Source organism: Gymnogyps californianus, chromosome 15 (genome assembly GCF_018139145.2).
Source record: "Gymnogyps californianus isolate 813 chromosome 15, ASM1813914v2, whole genome shotgun sequence".
NCBI classification, from domain to species: domain Eukaryota; kingdom Metazoa; phylum Chordata; class Aves; order Accipitriformes; family Cathartidae; genus Gymnogyps; species Gymnogyps californianus.
In genome coordinates, this window is record NC_059485.1 from 4,007,025 (window position 1) to 4,021,147 (window position 14,123).

Genomic DNA, 14,123 nt, shown 5'->3' on the forward strand with positions numbered 1-14,123 from the left:
GACAACGTTATTTCCAAGCGATGCAATGTAACTAAAGAGAACAAACCCACGGCTGCCTCCACCTTCCCAGGCATCGCGGGAGTGCTCTTCCAGACTGCAGGGCCCTCCTGCACCCCTGCTTTCTCAGCCATAATTTGAGGGTCAGCTGTTTCAGTGGAGGTAAATGGTGCATTTGCATGAACAAGAGCCGTTTGGGAAGCGTGCCCAGCCTGGCAGCGCGTGCGGCCGAGCGGCAGCATTGCTGGGACAGGCCGGAGCATTGGACTGTCTGGAATGTGGAATGTAAACAGAGCGTGTTACCAGCAACAGCCCAGGTTCATGCTATAACCCAAACCTACCGCGCTGTCTCTTGGGAGCAGCAAAACCCACGCTCCTGCCTGCTCGAATTGCAGCCCAGGGGCCACTTGTCACTTGTCATGTTGGATCAAATCATAACTGTAAATAAGCTGTGCCCCTTCTCCCCACCCACCCCCCCCACCCTGGCATTTTGAGCTATTGAAACTCCGGCCTCAGCCTCTGTAGCTTGCACCCAGCTTTAGGAAGCGACATAAACACGCTGTGCTGGGAGCCTGAGTGCTCGGGCTGTACTCCCAGGGCTGAGGAGTGCTGGCCCTGGGAGGGAAGCGCCTTGTGTTCCTCTGAGTCACCTGCCTGCCCACCTTGCTCTGGACAAGCACAGCAGGGAATGACTCCACCGGCTATTTAAATGTTTTCATGCCTTAATGTTTTCAAACATCTTAAACCAATGAACACAAGCGTTGAGTGTCTGCTCACGAGAGGCTGCATCTGCAAGATCACTCCTGAAGACTGTTTGGCCTGAAATCTCGAGGCAGGACTGGTGAGCGCGAGCAGGGACGGATCAGCCGGCAAAGGAGAGGAACCAGTTGTGATCCCACTCACCCCAAGCTCTACGCAGTCATCATGAGGTCAGCCAGCCCTATTACCTGAAATAAAATTCAATAGCTTCAGCCCATGCCTTCCTGTTCATTTGCAACCGGAGCGCGCCAGGCTCGCCTGGGATCCGGCCCCGAGGTGCTCCGTGATGGGAGAAGGGTGATGTAGGTAGCATCCAGGTTAGGTGATGAAAAGGCATGAGTGGCTGTCTGCAAGTCAGAGAGCTGTGGCTAAGACCAGGCCTGGGACCAAGACTCCTTCATTCTGAACCTAGCAAGGGTCTTACGGACCCTCCATCATCTTCACCACCTGGATGGGGTTCTTCTTGCACAAGATCCTCTTCCTCATGAGGGAGAGAAGTAGCATTTTCTCCATTGTTTGGAGGGGAAGGTTAGGCAGTAGGAAAGTAGATGCTAAGTACACCAACGTGCAGGTCTGCCAACTTCTGCCTTTTCTCTCACCTTCTCCAAGAAGAGATGCCAGATGCATGGTAGTTACTGGCTAAGAGATTTGGGGTTAGATTTGTTAGAGGATGTGTTTTTTGGGGGATGAGAAAAAGACTGTTTACATTTATGTAGAAAATGAATATGCAGCAACAAGGCAGCAAAAATCATACCCTGGACATGGACTGGGGAGCAGAGTTGTTTGACAGGGCCTGTGAAACAGGCTCTCTGCCAAGGTGACCCAGCGCCGTGGTGACAGAGCTGGGGATGCCCGAGGTCCCCTGGTTCTGTGGGCACCTCCTCCTGCCTCCCACCAAGCATGGCACAGTGAACCACTGCGGGTCAGTTAAGCCACACTTTTTATTGTATTCCATGCATTATGTTCAGGTTTTATAGTATGACAGAGGGAGGGATAAATGTTAGACATAAACAAAAGCAGAAAGGTCATTTGTAACAGGTCCTGAGAAGGAAAGGCACATCGTAACCACCAAATTCAACAGAATGGAAACCTTGGACAGAGGAAGACAATGCTGGGAAGCGGACGAGGGAGGGGGCGTTTCAAGTTGGGCGATGTGGAAGCAGGTTTGACAGCACTCTGCATTTCCCCACCCACCAAGGTCTGTAGTTCAAATGGGTTTGGGGACCCCAATATTCAACCAAACCACTTCCACATTCCTGTTGCCAGAGAGAGTCCAGGATCCCCAACTCCTCCAGGCTTAGTCAGCACCAAGGGGCAGCACAGGACTCAAAGCTCCTTCCTGCAGAGACCAGCCAGGAAAGGGCAGCTAGTGGAGAGGCAGGAGGGAGGGCTGCCCAAAACCGAGGGACCCCAAGCCATCTTCTGCCCAGCAGTGCCAGATCACAGGAGCACCGTGGACCACGGCATGGCTGGTGACCTGCGGGTATTGCTATTCGCCGACATCGAAGACCACAGGGAAGGGAAGACCAGGTACAGCGGTGAAACGGTTGGCACGGACACTGGCACATGTCTCCGTCAGGTCAGACACCGGAGGGATTGTAGCACCTCGAAGGGAAGCAGCAGCAAAACCACGTGCTGTGCCTGATTTAAGGCAGCAATCGCCCCTTGTGATCCAGCACCAGGAAGCACGAGGTTCCTGCCAGAGCAGCATGAAGGGCTCCAGAGCCAGGCTTGGACGCTGCTGGTGCAGTGACCACAGCACACCCTCCAGCAAGCCGCTCTCATGCGGCAGACACGACGGGGTACTTCTGGGAACTGTCACACGGCAGAAGTGAGCACAAAACCAGGGCAGAGGCTTGCAGCACTGGGCTCATACTATTGCTCCCATGAGGCAACCAGGCACACATCTCTTCCAAGCACCCAGCCCCGCTGTGACGAAGATACAACGATGTCTTATCTTGGCTTGCAAGAGAGAGGGTTCAGCTTCACCTTGAGATCAAGAGCAGGGACAGTTCTGTCATCACTTGGCTGTAACAGAGCCAGCCTTGCTCCTGTAACTATCTGTTGAAGTGTGTTTTGCATGTTAAAGAGTGAACATTTAGCAGCCGAGATTTCTTCTTGAGTCCCTTTTCTTTAGTTCATTACCTGCCACCCTTTCCCAGTCCCTCTAAGCCATCCTGAAGGTCGCAGCCAGGCTGAAATAAGCAGCAAGAGGGCAGAAACGCGAGGCAGCGGCAGGGCTGAGCCCGATGCCTTTCCTGAGCAGCACAAGCCAGAGATGGGTCTGCCACCGGGCACAGATCCCTCCCCAGGCAGGTGGTGGACACAGGGAGAGGTCTCACAGCCTGCGGCGTGGCAGGGCAGGGATGGAGTTTGGGAGGTTTTACTCAAGCCTGTGGGCAGAGGGCTGCGTTATGTCGGCGGTGGGCAGCCCAAAAGCACAGGCAGGCGGCAGGGCTTCACCTCGAGCCGGTGGCCAGGAGGAACAGCTCAGGGCCTCCCTGGCTGAGATCAGGCACAGGGTCTCCATCTCTGACCAACCCAACTAGGAGAGAAGGTTGTAGGAGCTTTTGCCTTTGCCACCACGGACTTTGCACGGGGCTCTGGGAGAGGGCTGAGCTGCCTCTTGGCTGCGGCTTCATTCGGTCTGTAGCACAGATTGTAAACTTTAGTCTCTGCTGAGAGATAAGCTAGGTTTGGATTTGGCCTCCAGGTGAAAGGCTCTTTATCTCGTTCTGCCTGGCTGCAGCCCCCAGCAGCTGCTCAGGGCTGGCGTGCCGGCAGCGCCATCTCCCCCACCACAGCCCAGCCCTGGGACACTGCAGAATCCCAAGAGCTCGGGGGAAGATGCTCTGGGGTTTACCTCAGGCCCTTGGAAAGCCTGGGCAAGGCAGGACAGGCAGCAAGCCGGAACCAGGCAGTGCCCTGCCATCATGGTGTTACCTCTACATCCAACTGTGGCAACGCTGAGCTGTGCTACAGGGTCATCATCCACAGAGGTAACAGCACGACACGAAGGTGTTCCTGCTGCTGGCTGAGGACCCCATGATGCTGCCAGCACCCTAGGCTTGGAGCTGCGAGGAGGCCAGTGAGCAGACAGGTAATGCCCTGAGCCAGGGCTTCTTTCCAAAGGCTGTAAGGAAAAGCGATCAGCATCCATGCGGAGGCAGGCGGCTCTAGCATCAAGCCCTGGAGACAGGCCAGGAGCAGGTCCCGGAGGCCTTACTCCCTTTGCTCTCAGGATGCGATGACAGCTCAGGCCTTACGATCTGGGGCGCCTTACGATCTGGGGCACAGACAGGGGTGCAGAGCTGGAGCTGAGGGAGATGGCGGGAGCCTCCCTCTTCAGCTGCAGGAAACCACCCTGGTGCCTGCAAAAGCATAGGATGTCCCCTCTTTGCTTAGGCCAGGGCTGGCTGTGGGGGCTGGTGCTCTTCTCCTGAGCAGGCTGCGTCCACACCAGCACAGTCAACACCGATAGCAGGGAGCAGAGATAGGAACAACAGCCTGTGACCCTGCAGGGGTGCCATGCTGGGGCTATGTACAGAAGGCTGGGCAAGAGCTGGCATCTCTGGGGAGCAGCATCTGCAACTCAGCCACCTTTCTTCCTCTGCGCACTCACGTTGCATATGCTCTGCCGCAGCCCCTGCGGCCGAAACCCGCTCCTCACATGGCTCCTGTCTCTAGGCTTGAAGGTGTCACCGTCCCAGTGTCTCCACAACCGGTGCAGCAAAGCCCCCGAGGTGCCACCATGGCCCACACGTTCTCATCTGTACTCCACGTGGGGTTGGGCAAGGCTTGGCGCCCAACAGATGCTGCAGGGGATGAACCTGCCACGGGGCTGGGGCTCCTCCAGCACCTCCCTCTGTCCCACAAGGCTTAATCCACAGCATCTCCCCCAGCTGCTGGGAGGAAAGGGGGACTGGTACCCCACAACCAGCCCTAACCAACATCCCCCAGCAAGTTCACAGCTGTCGCCAAGTGGAGGGGAGAGGATGAGGTGCAGATCGAGTCATCCCCTGGTCTTGTGATGGAGTTTGGTGGAAAAATCATCCTCTTCCACCCCCTGGCTTGGGGTGAGCACTGGGGGACACCACGTGTGCCCGGAGCCAGCCTGGCCCAAGGGCCGTAGCCATGCTCACACGTGGGCAGAGAGGAGGAGGTCGTGCCCACACTCATGCACCACATGGATGTGCTTAAAAAAATGGGAATTGTGAGTGTGGGAGGGGGGTTTCCTGAGACCGCAGAGAAGCGAAGGCCGCGTTGAACAGTCAGGGACAGGCGCGCTGGTGTCAGAGCAGTCCTGCCTTAAGGCTGCAAGTGTTCCAGGTACTGCGGCAGCGGGTTCTCCTTGACGTATTTCTGAATGTACCAGCACGTCAGGTGAGCTTTCAGGTCCTCCTCCACCACGAAGTCCAGGGCTGCCTGCAACCAGCCAGAGAGGACAGATGGGTTACGACCAGCACCCCCAGCCTACGCTCTCCTCTGAAGCCTCATGGGGTTCCGGACTCCCGTACCCCGCACGCAGCTGGGGGAAGCGGCAGGTTGCCCTCACGTACCCCCTGTGCGAAGCAGGTGGAGGGAGAGAGCACAGCCACCCCACCACAGCCTCCACAGTGCCACAGGGTCCCCAGTTTAACCAGAGGTATGCAGGGACCCCCCCCAGGCAATCCGCAACGCATCCAGTCTGGTGGATGCTGCATTGCGGGTGACCCAGCCCCATCACGTGAAGGCCACCTTTGTCACCCATTTGCCCTGGCTTACAGGGCTAGGGAGCAGCTGTAACCCCAAAGCATCACCCCGCAGTCACCCCCACCACTGTGCTCAGTGGTGGCTCCGGGCCTCAAAAGCAGGGCCCAAGGCAGGAAAAGGGCTCACGAGGGCCTTGAAGCTTTGAGATGAGGGGGTCCAGCCCTCAGGAGAGGCACCGCATCAGCCCCGGCAAGGTGGGCGCGAGGGCTGTTCGCTGCGAGGAGGAAAGGGCTGAGCCTGGGTGAGCGGCTGGACGTGCTGGCACTCACCCAGCCCCTCTCGCTGCCAGAAATAGGAATCTGACCACGGATTTCCATCTGCCCCGCCAGCCGCCCCTATCTCCCATCGGAGCAGGGACGGTTCCCACAGGGCACACATGCAATTTCAACGTGATGGGGCCTGGCTTCAGCCAGGGTCTCTAGCCACGGCCGGGATGGCAACAGCTTCTGTCCTTCTGGGTGGCTGGGGCCGTACCTTCGCGAGGTGCTTGGCTATTCCTCTCCCTCGATAGGCGTCTGGTACTTCTGTGTGCTGCAAGTCCACAATCCGCTTCCCCACGTATTCGTAGAGCAGCACCGCCTTGTCGTGGCAACCTGGGGGATGCGAGAGAGGGGTGAGGCTTGGGATGTCCCCAGGGAGCCCCGGGCTCCCAGCCCACCGTTAGGATGGTGCCACTCGCTGGGGAGCCCACAGCAGCGGACAGGCAGCTTTGGGACTGCTACAACAGCCCTTGCACGGCTCCTCGCACCCACGGGAATGGCTGTGGCGCTGGGTGGTCTCACACAGTGAGAAGTCTCAGCAGAGATTTTGCTTTCGGTGACACTTGGATGTCCCTGTTGGTCCCCCCTGCCCCCAAGGCGCAAGCAGAGGCGGATCTGCTTGGCTTTTCCAAGCCCCTGGACCTTTTCTAGCCAGCCCTCAATCAAGGGCCGACGTGCCAACACAACACGTTTAGGGTAGGAAAGCAGCTGGTGGGAGGGGTGGGATGTGTTGATGGGGGAGAACAGGACAAAGCTGACCCAGGTAACGGCCAATTCCTTTCTCTCTACAGCACAGAGTTTTTTGTCGTGGCATATAAAACAGGACAAGACTTCTTGGCCTGGTGTTGCAGCATTTGGACTGACGCATTTTGGGCAAGATGTTGAGAGAGATGAATCCCACAAACACACAGGAAAGCGCGCACAGGCGTGCAAGGGGGTTTGTGCACACACATTTACATGCGCACACACACAGGCTTCCTGTTGCAACACCCTGACCTTTCTCACAGCAGCTCAGTTACAGGAAAAAAAGAAGTTTCAGCACACGTGTAAATCAGGGGAAAGCTAACACCACCCCTCCGGCTTCATCTGCAGAGCCCGAGCTTCTGTCTTCAGTGCGAAAGCAAACATTTCAGTTCTAGAGGGTTTCTGTATTTAAAAGTGAGTTTCAGAAATGCAAGCTTCCAACCAAAGAGACAAGCTCAATTAAAATAATGGAAACCTTTCCTTTCCCTCCAATGGTTATTGGAGGGTGAAGGGCCGCAAGGTTCACTTGCATTTACTATATGCTTTAGCTGAGCTCAATACACTTTATTTTATTGCATTTCAGCTGACAACTCCAGCCCAGTTTGCCCGATCCCTGTATTTGAGAGGCACTAAAAATGAGCCCATTTGAATTTTGTGTTTCAAGAGAAGCAGCTCAAGTTTTTGTTCCTGCTCCTTTTAGGCAGAGACTCAATCCTCCTACATCGGATGGAAACCTTCGCATTTCCAGCCTGAGTTTATTCCTGCTGGTTTCTACCCGCTCGTTCTTGTGCCAACATTGTTCTTGGGTGGACATAAATAATTTCCCTCGCTGCCATCCCCTCCAGTATTTACAGGCATCAGTCCTGCCCCTCTCAGCCTCTAGTTCACCAAAAAGCCAAGCTCTTTTAGTCTCCCTACAGATCCCAGACTCCCCACTCTGTCTCAGGACAGAGGGTTTGGGGTGAACTGCTGGGATGGGCAGAGGTAACGGGGTGCGGAAGGGGCTGAAGGGGTGCTCGCCTCTTCCCTGTTACCAAGATCAGTGCAGATGAGACCCTATAGCCCAAAAAAAAGCAGCTGCAATCCCAGCTCTTCCCTGGCAGCACAGACCCATCTCCCTTGAGAGAAAGCCCACCCAGGCTGGGGCACAGGCAAAGCTGGGTGCCCTCACACTCGCATCAGAAGCGACACATTCAGCGGCAGCTCTCTTAGAGGTGCTGGCAGCAGAGCTGGCAGCACCGAAGGCTGTAAAATGCTCTTATAACAGCAGCTTTCACATGCTCCAGCCCTTCCACTCTGCTCTCCTCCCCGGCCAAAACTTTCCATAGACTCTGCCTGAAGCTTTGGTAAGTTCAAAATTAAATTCTTCTCTAAGTGATGACAGAGCAAAAGATTGTTGGGTTTTTTTAAAAATATACTTTTATACACTATATTTTTATATATATGATGCATATAGAAGTATCACCCACAAAAATGAATTTTAAAGCAGAAGATGATGCAGTTTTTGGAGGACCTCAGATCTGTCCTGGACAGACTTTCCCTCGATATTCGCTGTATCACAGTAGCACCACAAAACCCCAGCCGGGATGGGAGCTGCAGGGTGCCACCAGCATACAGATGAACACACGCAGAGCCCAAAGGATTTTACAACCGGCTCTGCAGAGAAAGCCAGTGCTGCCAATGCTGTGGGAAACCGGTCCCAGTTCAGAAAAACATCCCCGTTCAGCCAAGCACATAAACGCATCTGTATGTGCTCACCTCGGTGATGGGACCCTGAGCCACCCAGCACATGAAATCAGCAACACTCGTGCCATAGGGTTTGGCGTGGGCCCTGCAGGTGACACCGACGGCTCGGGAGGAGATCGCTGCTGCGTCCCCACTCCCGCACAGCCCCGGGGCTGGGCTACGCCGAGCATCTCCTGGTCCCTCGTCTCCAGCTCCCTGCTGCGGGATGGTGGATGATGCAGAGCCACAAACTGAGCACCTGGACTGCAAGAGGAGCTGATGAGGGGGGGACAGCCAGAGGTGAGTGGTTATGCTTAAAGGTCACAGCAAACACCCTGCAACCCCTCTGGGCAAGAACGTGCCAAGCCAAACCTGTAAGCTGGGCACAGCTGGACACACGGGACTGCACCACCATGGGGGCTGGAGGTGGGGGAAAAAGCCCTGATCAATATAGGATAAACAAGCCAGGATCCAAAAGGATTTCAGCCTTGTGAGACAGCATCCCACCCAGCAGATTCTCCATTGTCTGCTGTCGGGCTGTGCACTCGTGGCAGCCCTGCCTCCGCAGCGACGCTGGCTCATGGCACAGGTCCTGCAGGAACAGCCTTTCCTGGAGATCGAGATCCCTCTTCCTCTGCTGAGGAAGACTGAAGGTGGCCAACGGCTCGCAAAGGGAGGGGAAGGACCGGCTGGCGGAAAGCCTGTTTCCTTCAAAAACAGCTGCTCTGCACATCCTCTCCACACCGTCCTCACCGGGGCCCAGAGCCTCTGGGAAAAGCAGCATGAAGCAAGCTGTACCCCCAAACCAGGACTGTTCCTGAGCAGCTCCAAGCATAACCCTCGTTTTCCCACCAAAAAGCCTCCCCGGGGCCGGAGGGAGGAGACGGGGGGAGCAGAGGCACCTCGCTGCAATACGATGCTGGAAGAAGCCAGCCTTGCTGCTACGCGGTACCTTGGACACGGGGGGCTGCTCCCAGCAAAGGGAACATTGCAAAGCTGGGGGAGCTGGAAGCAGCATTGACCCCTCGCAGGAGCAGCCCAGCCCCAGCTTGTTGCAATCCCCCGCAAAGAGAGGGCAAGCAAGCAGAAACCACGCTAACACATGGCATAAGAGGGACGCTGCAAGCCGGCCTCCCGCCTGTCTGTCTCGTCCCCTTAGACTTTGGGGCAGGGATTTTATCAGCCTGCACAGACTGAGCTTGGCAAAACAGGCTCAGGTCTCGGCCAGCCCGAGCAGTGCCCCGTGAGCCTGATCGTGATGTTTGACTCGCAGACACTCCCCTGCGCAGCACCTCGGCTTTGAGGCCACCGCGAGCGAGGAAGTCTGAGTCAATGTAAATCAGCACAGCAAGAAAGAGGAGCAAGAGGAGGCTGTGCGATGAAAATGGCAGCACTGGCAGCACAGCTAGTCCCCAGCCCTCCCTCCCTCAAATCACAGGGTGCACGGGGAAGGGGAAGCTTTTCCGAGAGGTGAGCGAGGGACCAGGTCTAAACTTGCTCTCCCCGGAGCGTTTCCACTGGGACCAGTGGCACAGAGCTTCCACCCAAGCAGGGCGGACGGCTTTGGGCAGCAGACGAGGCCCCTGCACCGCAGGCTCAGCCGCACTGCCAGACACGAGTCTCCAGGCCGGGCGGCTCATGAGCCTCAGGGGAACAAACAGCGAGCCCGGCCCCAGCCCCGAGCTGAGGAAGGGACACAGCAGGCGTCCGGGAAGACACGGGCACCTCGCTCCAGCCCATCCTTCGCTGACCCCCTCTCCCAGGGCACGCACAGTACCTGCCCGGCAAGGGGATGCTGCAGCACTGGCAGCACAGCAGGACCCGTCCCTCCAGCCCGCGGCTTTCTTCTCCCTGTCCCTTTGCACCAGCCCCAGCCCACAATACACCATTGTGTGCCCGGGACCAGAGCAAGGCAGGGGCCCGGCAAGGGCTGGCTGCTGCCTGTGGGCCAATTTCTGCGCTCACCAGCCTTTGGAGGCAGCCCCTGAGCTCCAGCCTCCTTGGGGCACTGCTGCAAAGGCGTTCCCCGAGAGCAAGGGGGGGGAGAGAACAGATGCCAGCCCCATTTCCCGCTCTCAGACCCAGGACAGCCCAGAGGCAGGCAGCAGCTCAGCTATTCTGGCTGCTGAGCCAAAAGGTGAACGCCGAAAGCTGCGTGTGGGGTGAGCCAAGACATCCCGAGGAGCTTGTGCATCCCAGGCCGGAGCTCGCTGCATGCCGCAGGCTGGCCGTGCTCCCCAGGGAGCCACTGGCATGTTACTACGGAGAGAAAACACAACAGAGTACAACAGACGGAGCCGAGCGGAGACGGCGCAAGTCACGGAGGGGCCTCGCTCGCAGGAGTGGCGGCAGGGCAGGGGGCACTCTGGTTTGAAGCAGTTTGCTGTTTAGGAGCTCTCTCGAGGCAACTGTGGCACGGGAGAAGAGTGGGGACATCTTGATGCAGTGCCCAGCAACCAGATCCCTTTGTCCCCGCTGCAAACTCAGCAGCATCTGCCCCAGGGAGGAAAGCACCAAGGCACGACCTGCTCCAGTTTTCCTAATAAACCCAAGCCTGGACTCCTGTCAAGGAGCTCCCGAGACTCAGATCAGCAGCGGGCGAACCAGGAGCTTCCAGCCACTGCATCCTGCCCAAACCCAGCTGGGGAGGACTGGGAGGTTTGGGAAGTGTGGCTTGCTGCACCCATGTGTTGGATGAATGGGAGTGCGGGTGTACAAGAAGTCTGCGCATCCCCGAGGAACTGGAGCTGCTCAGTGCATGCGGTGAGCCCATCTCCCAGCCGGAGAGCCTGATGCGTTTGATGGGCAACAAGAAGTCAAAGAGGCTGCTGCTAAAAGTGCTCTTCCCCTGCCCCAAGCAGCTGTGCCAGCAGCTGGACTCACTGGCTGACTACTTTGGGGAGGGGGTCTCTTTGGGTTTCTTGTTTTGACCAGAAATTTTATCTCGGATCAAAAAAAAACCTTCCAACTATTCCTGACAAAACCAGCCTATATGATTCCCATGGAAGTTTTTAGCTTTGACAAATTGATGTTTTCCAACACAGTTGCTGCATCGGGAGGTTTCTGGCTAGCTCGTGCTGTCAGTCACATCTTAACCGATTACAAATCCAGTCGGGCTTCTTTCTACCCTCCTGTCAGAGGGATAACGAAGCTCGGTGAAGTCTGGTTACACTGAGCTTTACTTTCAGCTTCTCAATGCTTCTGCATTTGGGATGCAAGGAAAGAGGGAACATGTTAAAGTGAAGCAGCTGTTTCTATTAGAGTTTTAGGAGCCACGTGCAGCAATGAGGGCTCAGAGGAAGGGAAAGACAGGGTAACCCAGAAAACACCAAACACAATTCATCTTTCTTGTGTATGAGGAAGGAGTCCCGACACGAGGTTACACGGGGGTGCAGAGGTGAACACAGGGCGATGCTGAAAACACTTTCACAACTAGTTCACACCTTTCATGGTGTCTCGGGCCTCTCGCTACAGGGATTTCCGTAAGAGTATCACCACGCAAAGTTTTCTACCCAACATCACACTACCGTAAACTACCAAGCCATCAGCCCAGAGACTAACTATTACTGGAGGTGAGCAAAGCCTGGCTCCTTGGTCCATGAGCCCAATGCATCTGTGTTTTCCTGGAGCACCACACACACTCAACATCTAGCTGAAGTTAGGACCGAGACACCAGAGACAAGCTGACCCTGGAGCCCACCGGTGACCTGCAGGTTCACCCCACAGGCTGCTGTTCATCTCTGCCACAGTGCAGTGACACGGGACAAAAGCGCTCTGAGGCACACGTGGGTCACATTGAAGTTAAAAGCTGTGCCTGGCCTGTTTCTTCTAATTTCCCCACGTGCAGCAGGGAAAATCTGCCAGAGCATTCAGCACCACTGATGCTCATCGTGCCAGGAGCGGCAACGATGAAGAGAGCAGCGCAGGAAATAAACACCCCGCCATGCACTCCCACAGAGATGGTTATCTTCTGACCACCTTCCAGGGCTTGGCTATTAGCAGCAAATGCCTAACAAGAAGAAGGAGAGACAGATCACCTGCCCCGCGTGGATGTTAGCCAGCCCAGCAGCAGGAACACCGTCACGCCATGACGCTGCTCAGCTCGGCTTCCTTACGTGGCCAGCGCTGAACTCACAAAAAAAGGGTTCAGTCTCCCTGAACTGCTAGGAAAAAAAAAACCCAAACCAACCCTGATCATGGGGATCCACCTACAACCCTGGGGAAGGCCGTGGCTTCCCCAAGCCACGGTGGTCCCCTCCTGAAGGAGGACGTTTTGTGCTGATTCACACATGACTCCCACCATGGGTCCCACAGTTGATTCTCTCACTCTTGAAGTTCATCCTCTCCAGACCCGACTCATCCCCACTCCGCCGCCAAACGCTACTCGGCCCACGGTGCGGCTGGCAGAGGTTTTATTCGGCAAACCACAATAAAAAGATTCCATTTCCCTAATAACTGTTGGTCCTTAGCTCTCCCCTCTCTTTTGTGCGTGTACGAACTTCACCGACAGCGACAACGCTGCATTACAGCTCTCGCGATGGCCGTGGGGACCCGTCACCTGGGACCTCGTTTGATCTGTCTGAAATAAGCAGTTGGTGAAATTGTTTTCTCCGCACCCAGCACACACGTCTCCTCCTTCCTTGCTCCACCACAGCTGAGCCTCCAGCCTGCACTTTGTAATTAGTGGTTGAAATGAAAATGGGGTGGGGGGGAAGAAGAGTCTAAAATAAAATCCAGACTATTCCTGTTGTTTTATTGAGAATGCCTCCTACAGTCTGTATAATTTCTGAACTACCCATTTTATTTTATTTTTTTTTAAAAGGCAACTACCCTGCAATTTCTGTAGGGCAGCGAGGCAGCCTGTTTTCCCCAGAGTGGTTCTCAGCATGACAAACAGACAGGGAAGAGATGTTGGGGGAATATTTGGCATTAACCATGAAGAGGATGGCTAGAAAAGAATCGATGTGCCATAGAGGAATTTTAGTGGCACCTACTTTTTTTGTTCACTCCACCTGACAGAGCTGTTGAGGGGTCGCCGCATCACCAGACCTCCACAGCCCCGGTCCCACAGATGCTGATGGCGGCTTGGCTCCGTGCTGTGGGTCCTATCGAACCAGGTGCCAAGCACCCACAGCGCCGGGGCCCCCCGGGCCGCTCAAACCCCCGAGGGGCTTCCCTGCAGGAATCCCACCAGAAGAGTCACCGAGCAGCTCACACACTGAGACACGTCCCCAACGCCGACCCGGCACAGCACCTCCAGATCATCCAAAGGCTCCTGCTCCTGGGGCAGGGGGTGCCAAGCTCATCCCCCCCAAAACCTGCCCGTGCCAGCATGGGGCCCCCCACACCAGCACCAACCAACGGAGCCAAGAGACCCCCAGATCTCCTGGGCCAAGGTTTTAGGGGGGCGGGAAGGAGGGGGGGGCACCAGCAGGAAGCAGGGGCACTGGGGAAGGTACAGGGGGGCTCAGAAGAGTATCGGGGGGCACAGGGGCACTGAGGGAGGGACACACGGTGGCAGGGTGGAGCGCACAGGGGAAGGTGCTGTGGGACACAGCGGCACAGGGGGAGGAGGGCTGGGGGGAGAAGGGGGGGGGAGAAATGGGGGGTTGTAGGTGCTAGAGGGCTGGGACCCCCCCCAGGGAGGTGGAACCGGGGGCAGAGGGGAGCAGGTAAGGTACCGGGGAGCCCCGGGCCCCCATCCCTTACCGTTCAGCCTCACGGTGAACTGCCGCCGCTTCCGATCGTGCTCCACCTGGATGGGGCAGCCCTGCTCCAGGAGGCCGAGCGGCGCCGAGTGCGCCATGGCCGGGCCGGGCCGTACGCGACACGGAGCCCCCGGCAGCGCCGGGTCCCACCCCGGAATCCCGAGGGCGGCGCCGGGGG

At 56.7% G+C, this 14,123-nt stretch overlaps 1 protein-coding gene across 1 annotated transcript; it reads right to left on the reverse strand.

Moving 5' to 3' along the window:
* Nucleotides 1-1,678: 1,678 nt before the first annotated feature.
* NATD1 (N-acetyltransferase domain containing 1) lies at nt 1,679-14,123 on the reverse strand. The gene is made up of 3 exons (XM_050906296.1): nt 13,947-14,123; nt 5,983-6,101; nt 1,679-5,181 (listed from the first exon to the last, which is right to left on the reverse strand). Exons 1-3 carry the CDS (start codon nt 14,041-14,043, stop codon nt 5,065-5,067), a joined length of 333 nt encoding a protein of 110 aa, XP_050762253.1. The 5' UTR covers nt 14,044-14,123; the 3' UTR covers nt 1,679-5,064.

Excerpts from the sequence above, each read along its gene's own strand:
- NATD1 (XM_050906296.1), bottom strand. The coding sequence starts at position 14,043 with ATGGCGCACTCGGCGCCGCTCGGCCTCCTGGAGCAGGGCTGCCCCATC. Across the intron at positions 6,102-13,946 it reads GTTCACCGTGAGGCTGAACG|GTTGCCACGACAAGGCGGTG; the intron begins GTAAGGGATGGG and ends CGCATCCCCCAG. Across the intron at positions 5,182-5,982 it reads TAGCCAAGCACCTCGCGAAG|GCAGCCCTGGACTTCGTGGT; the intron begins GTACGGCCCCAG and ends GGCTGGTTGCAG.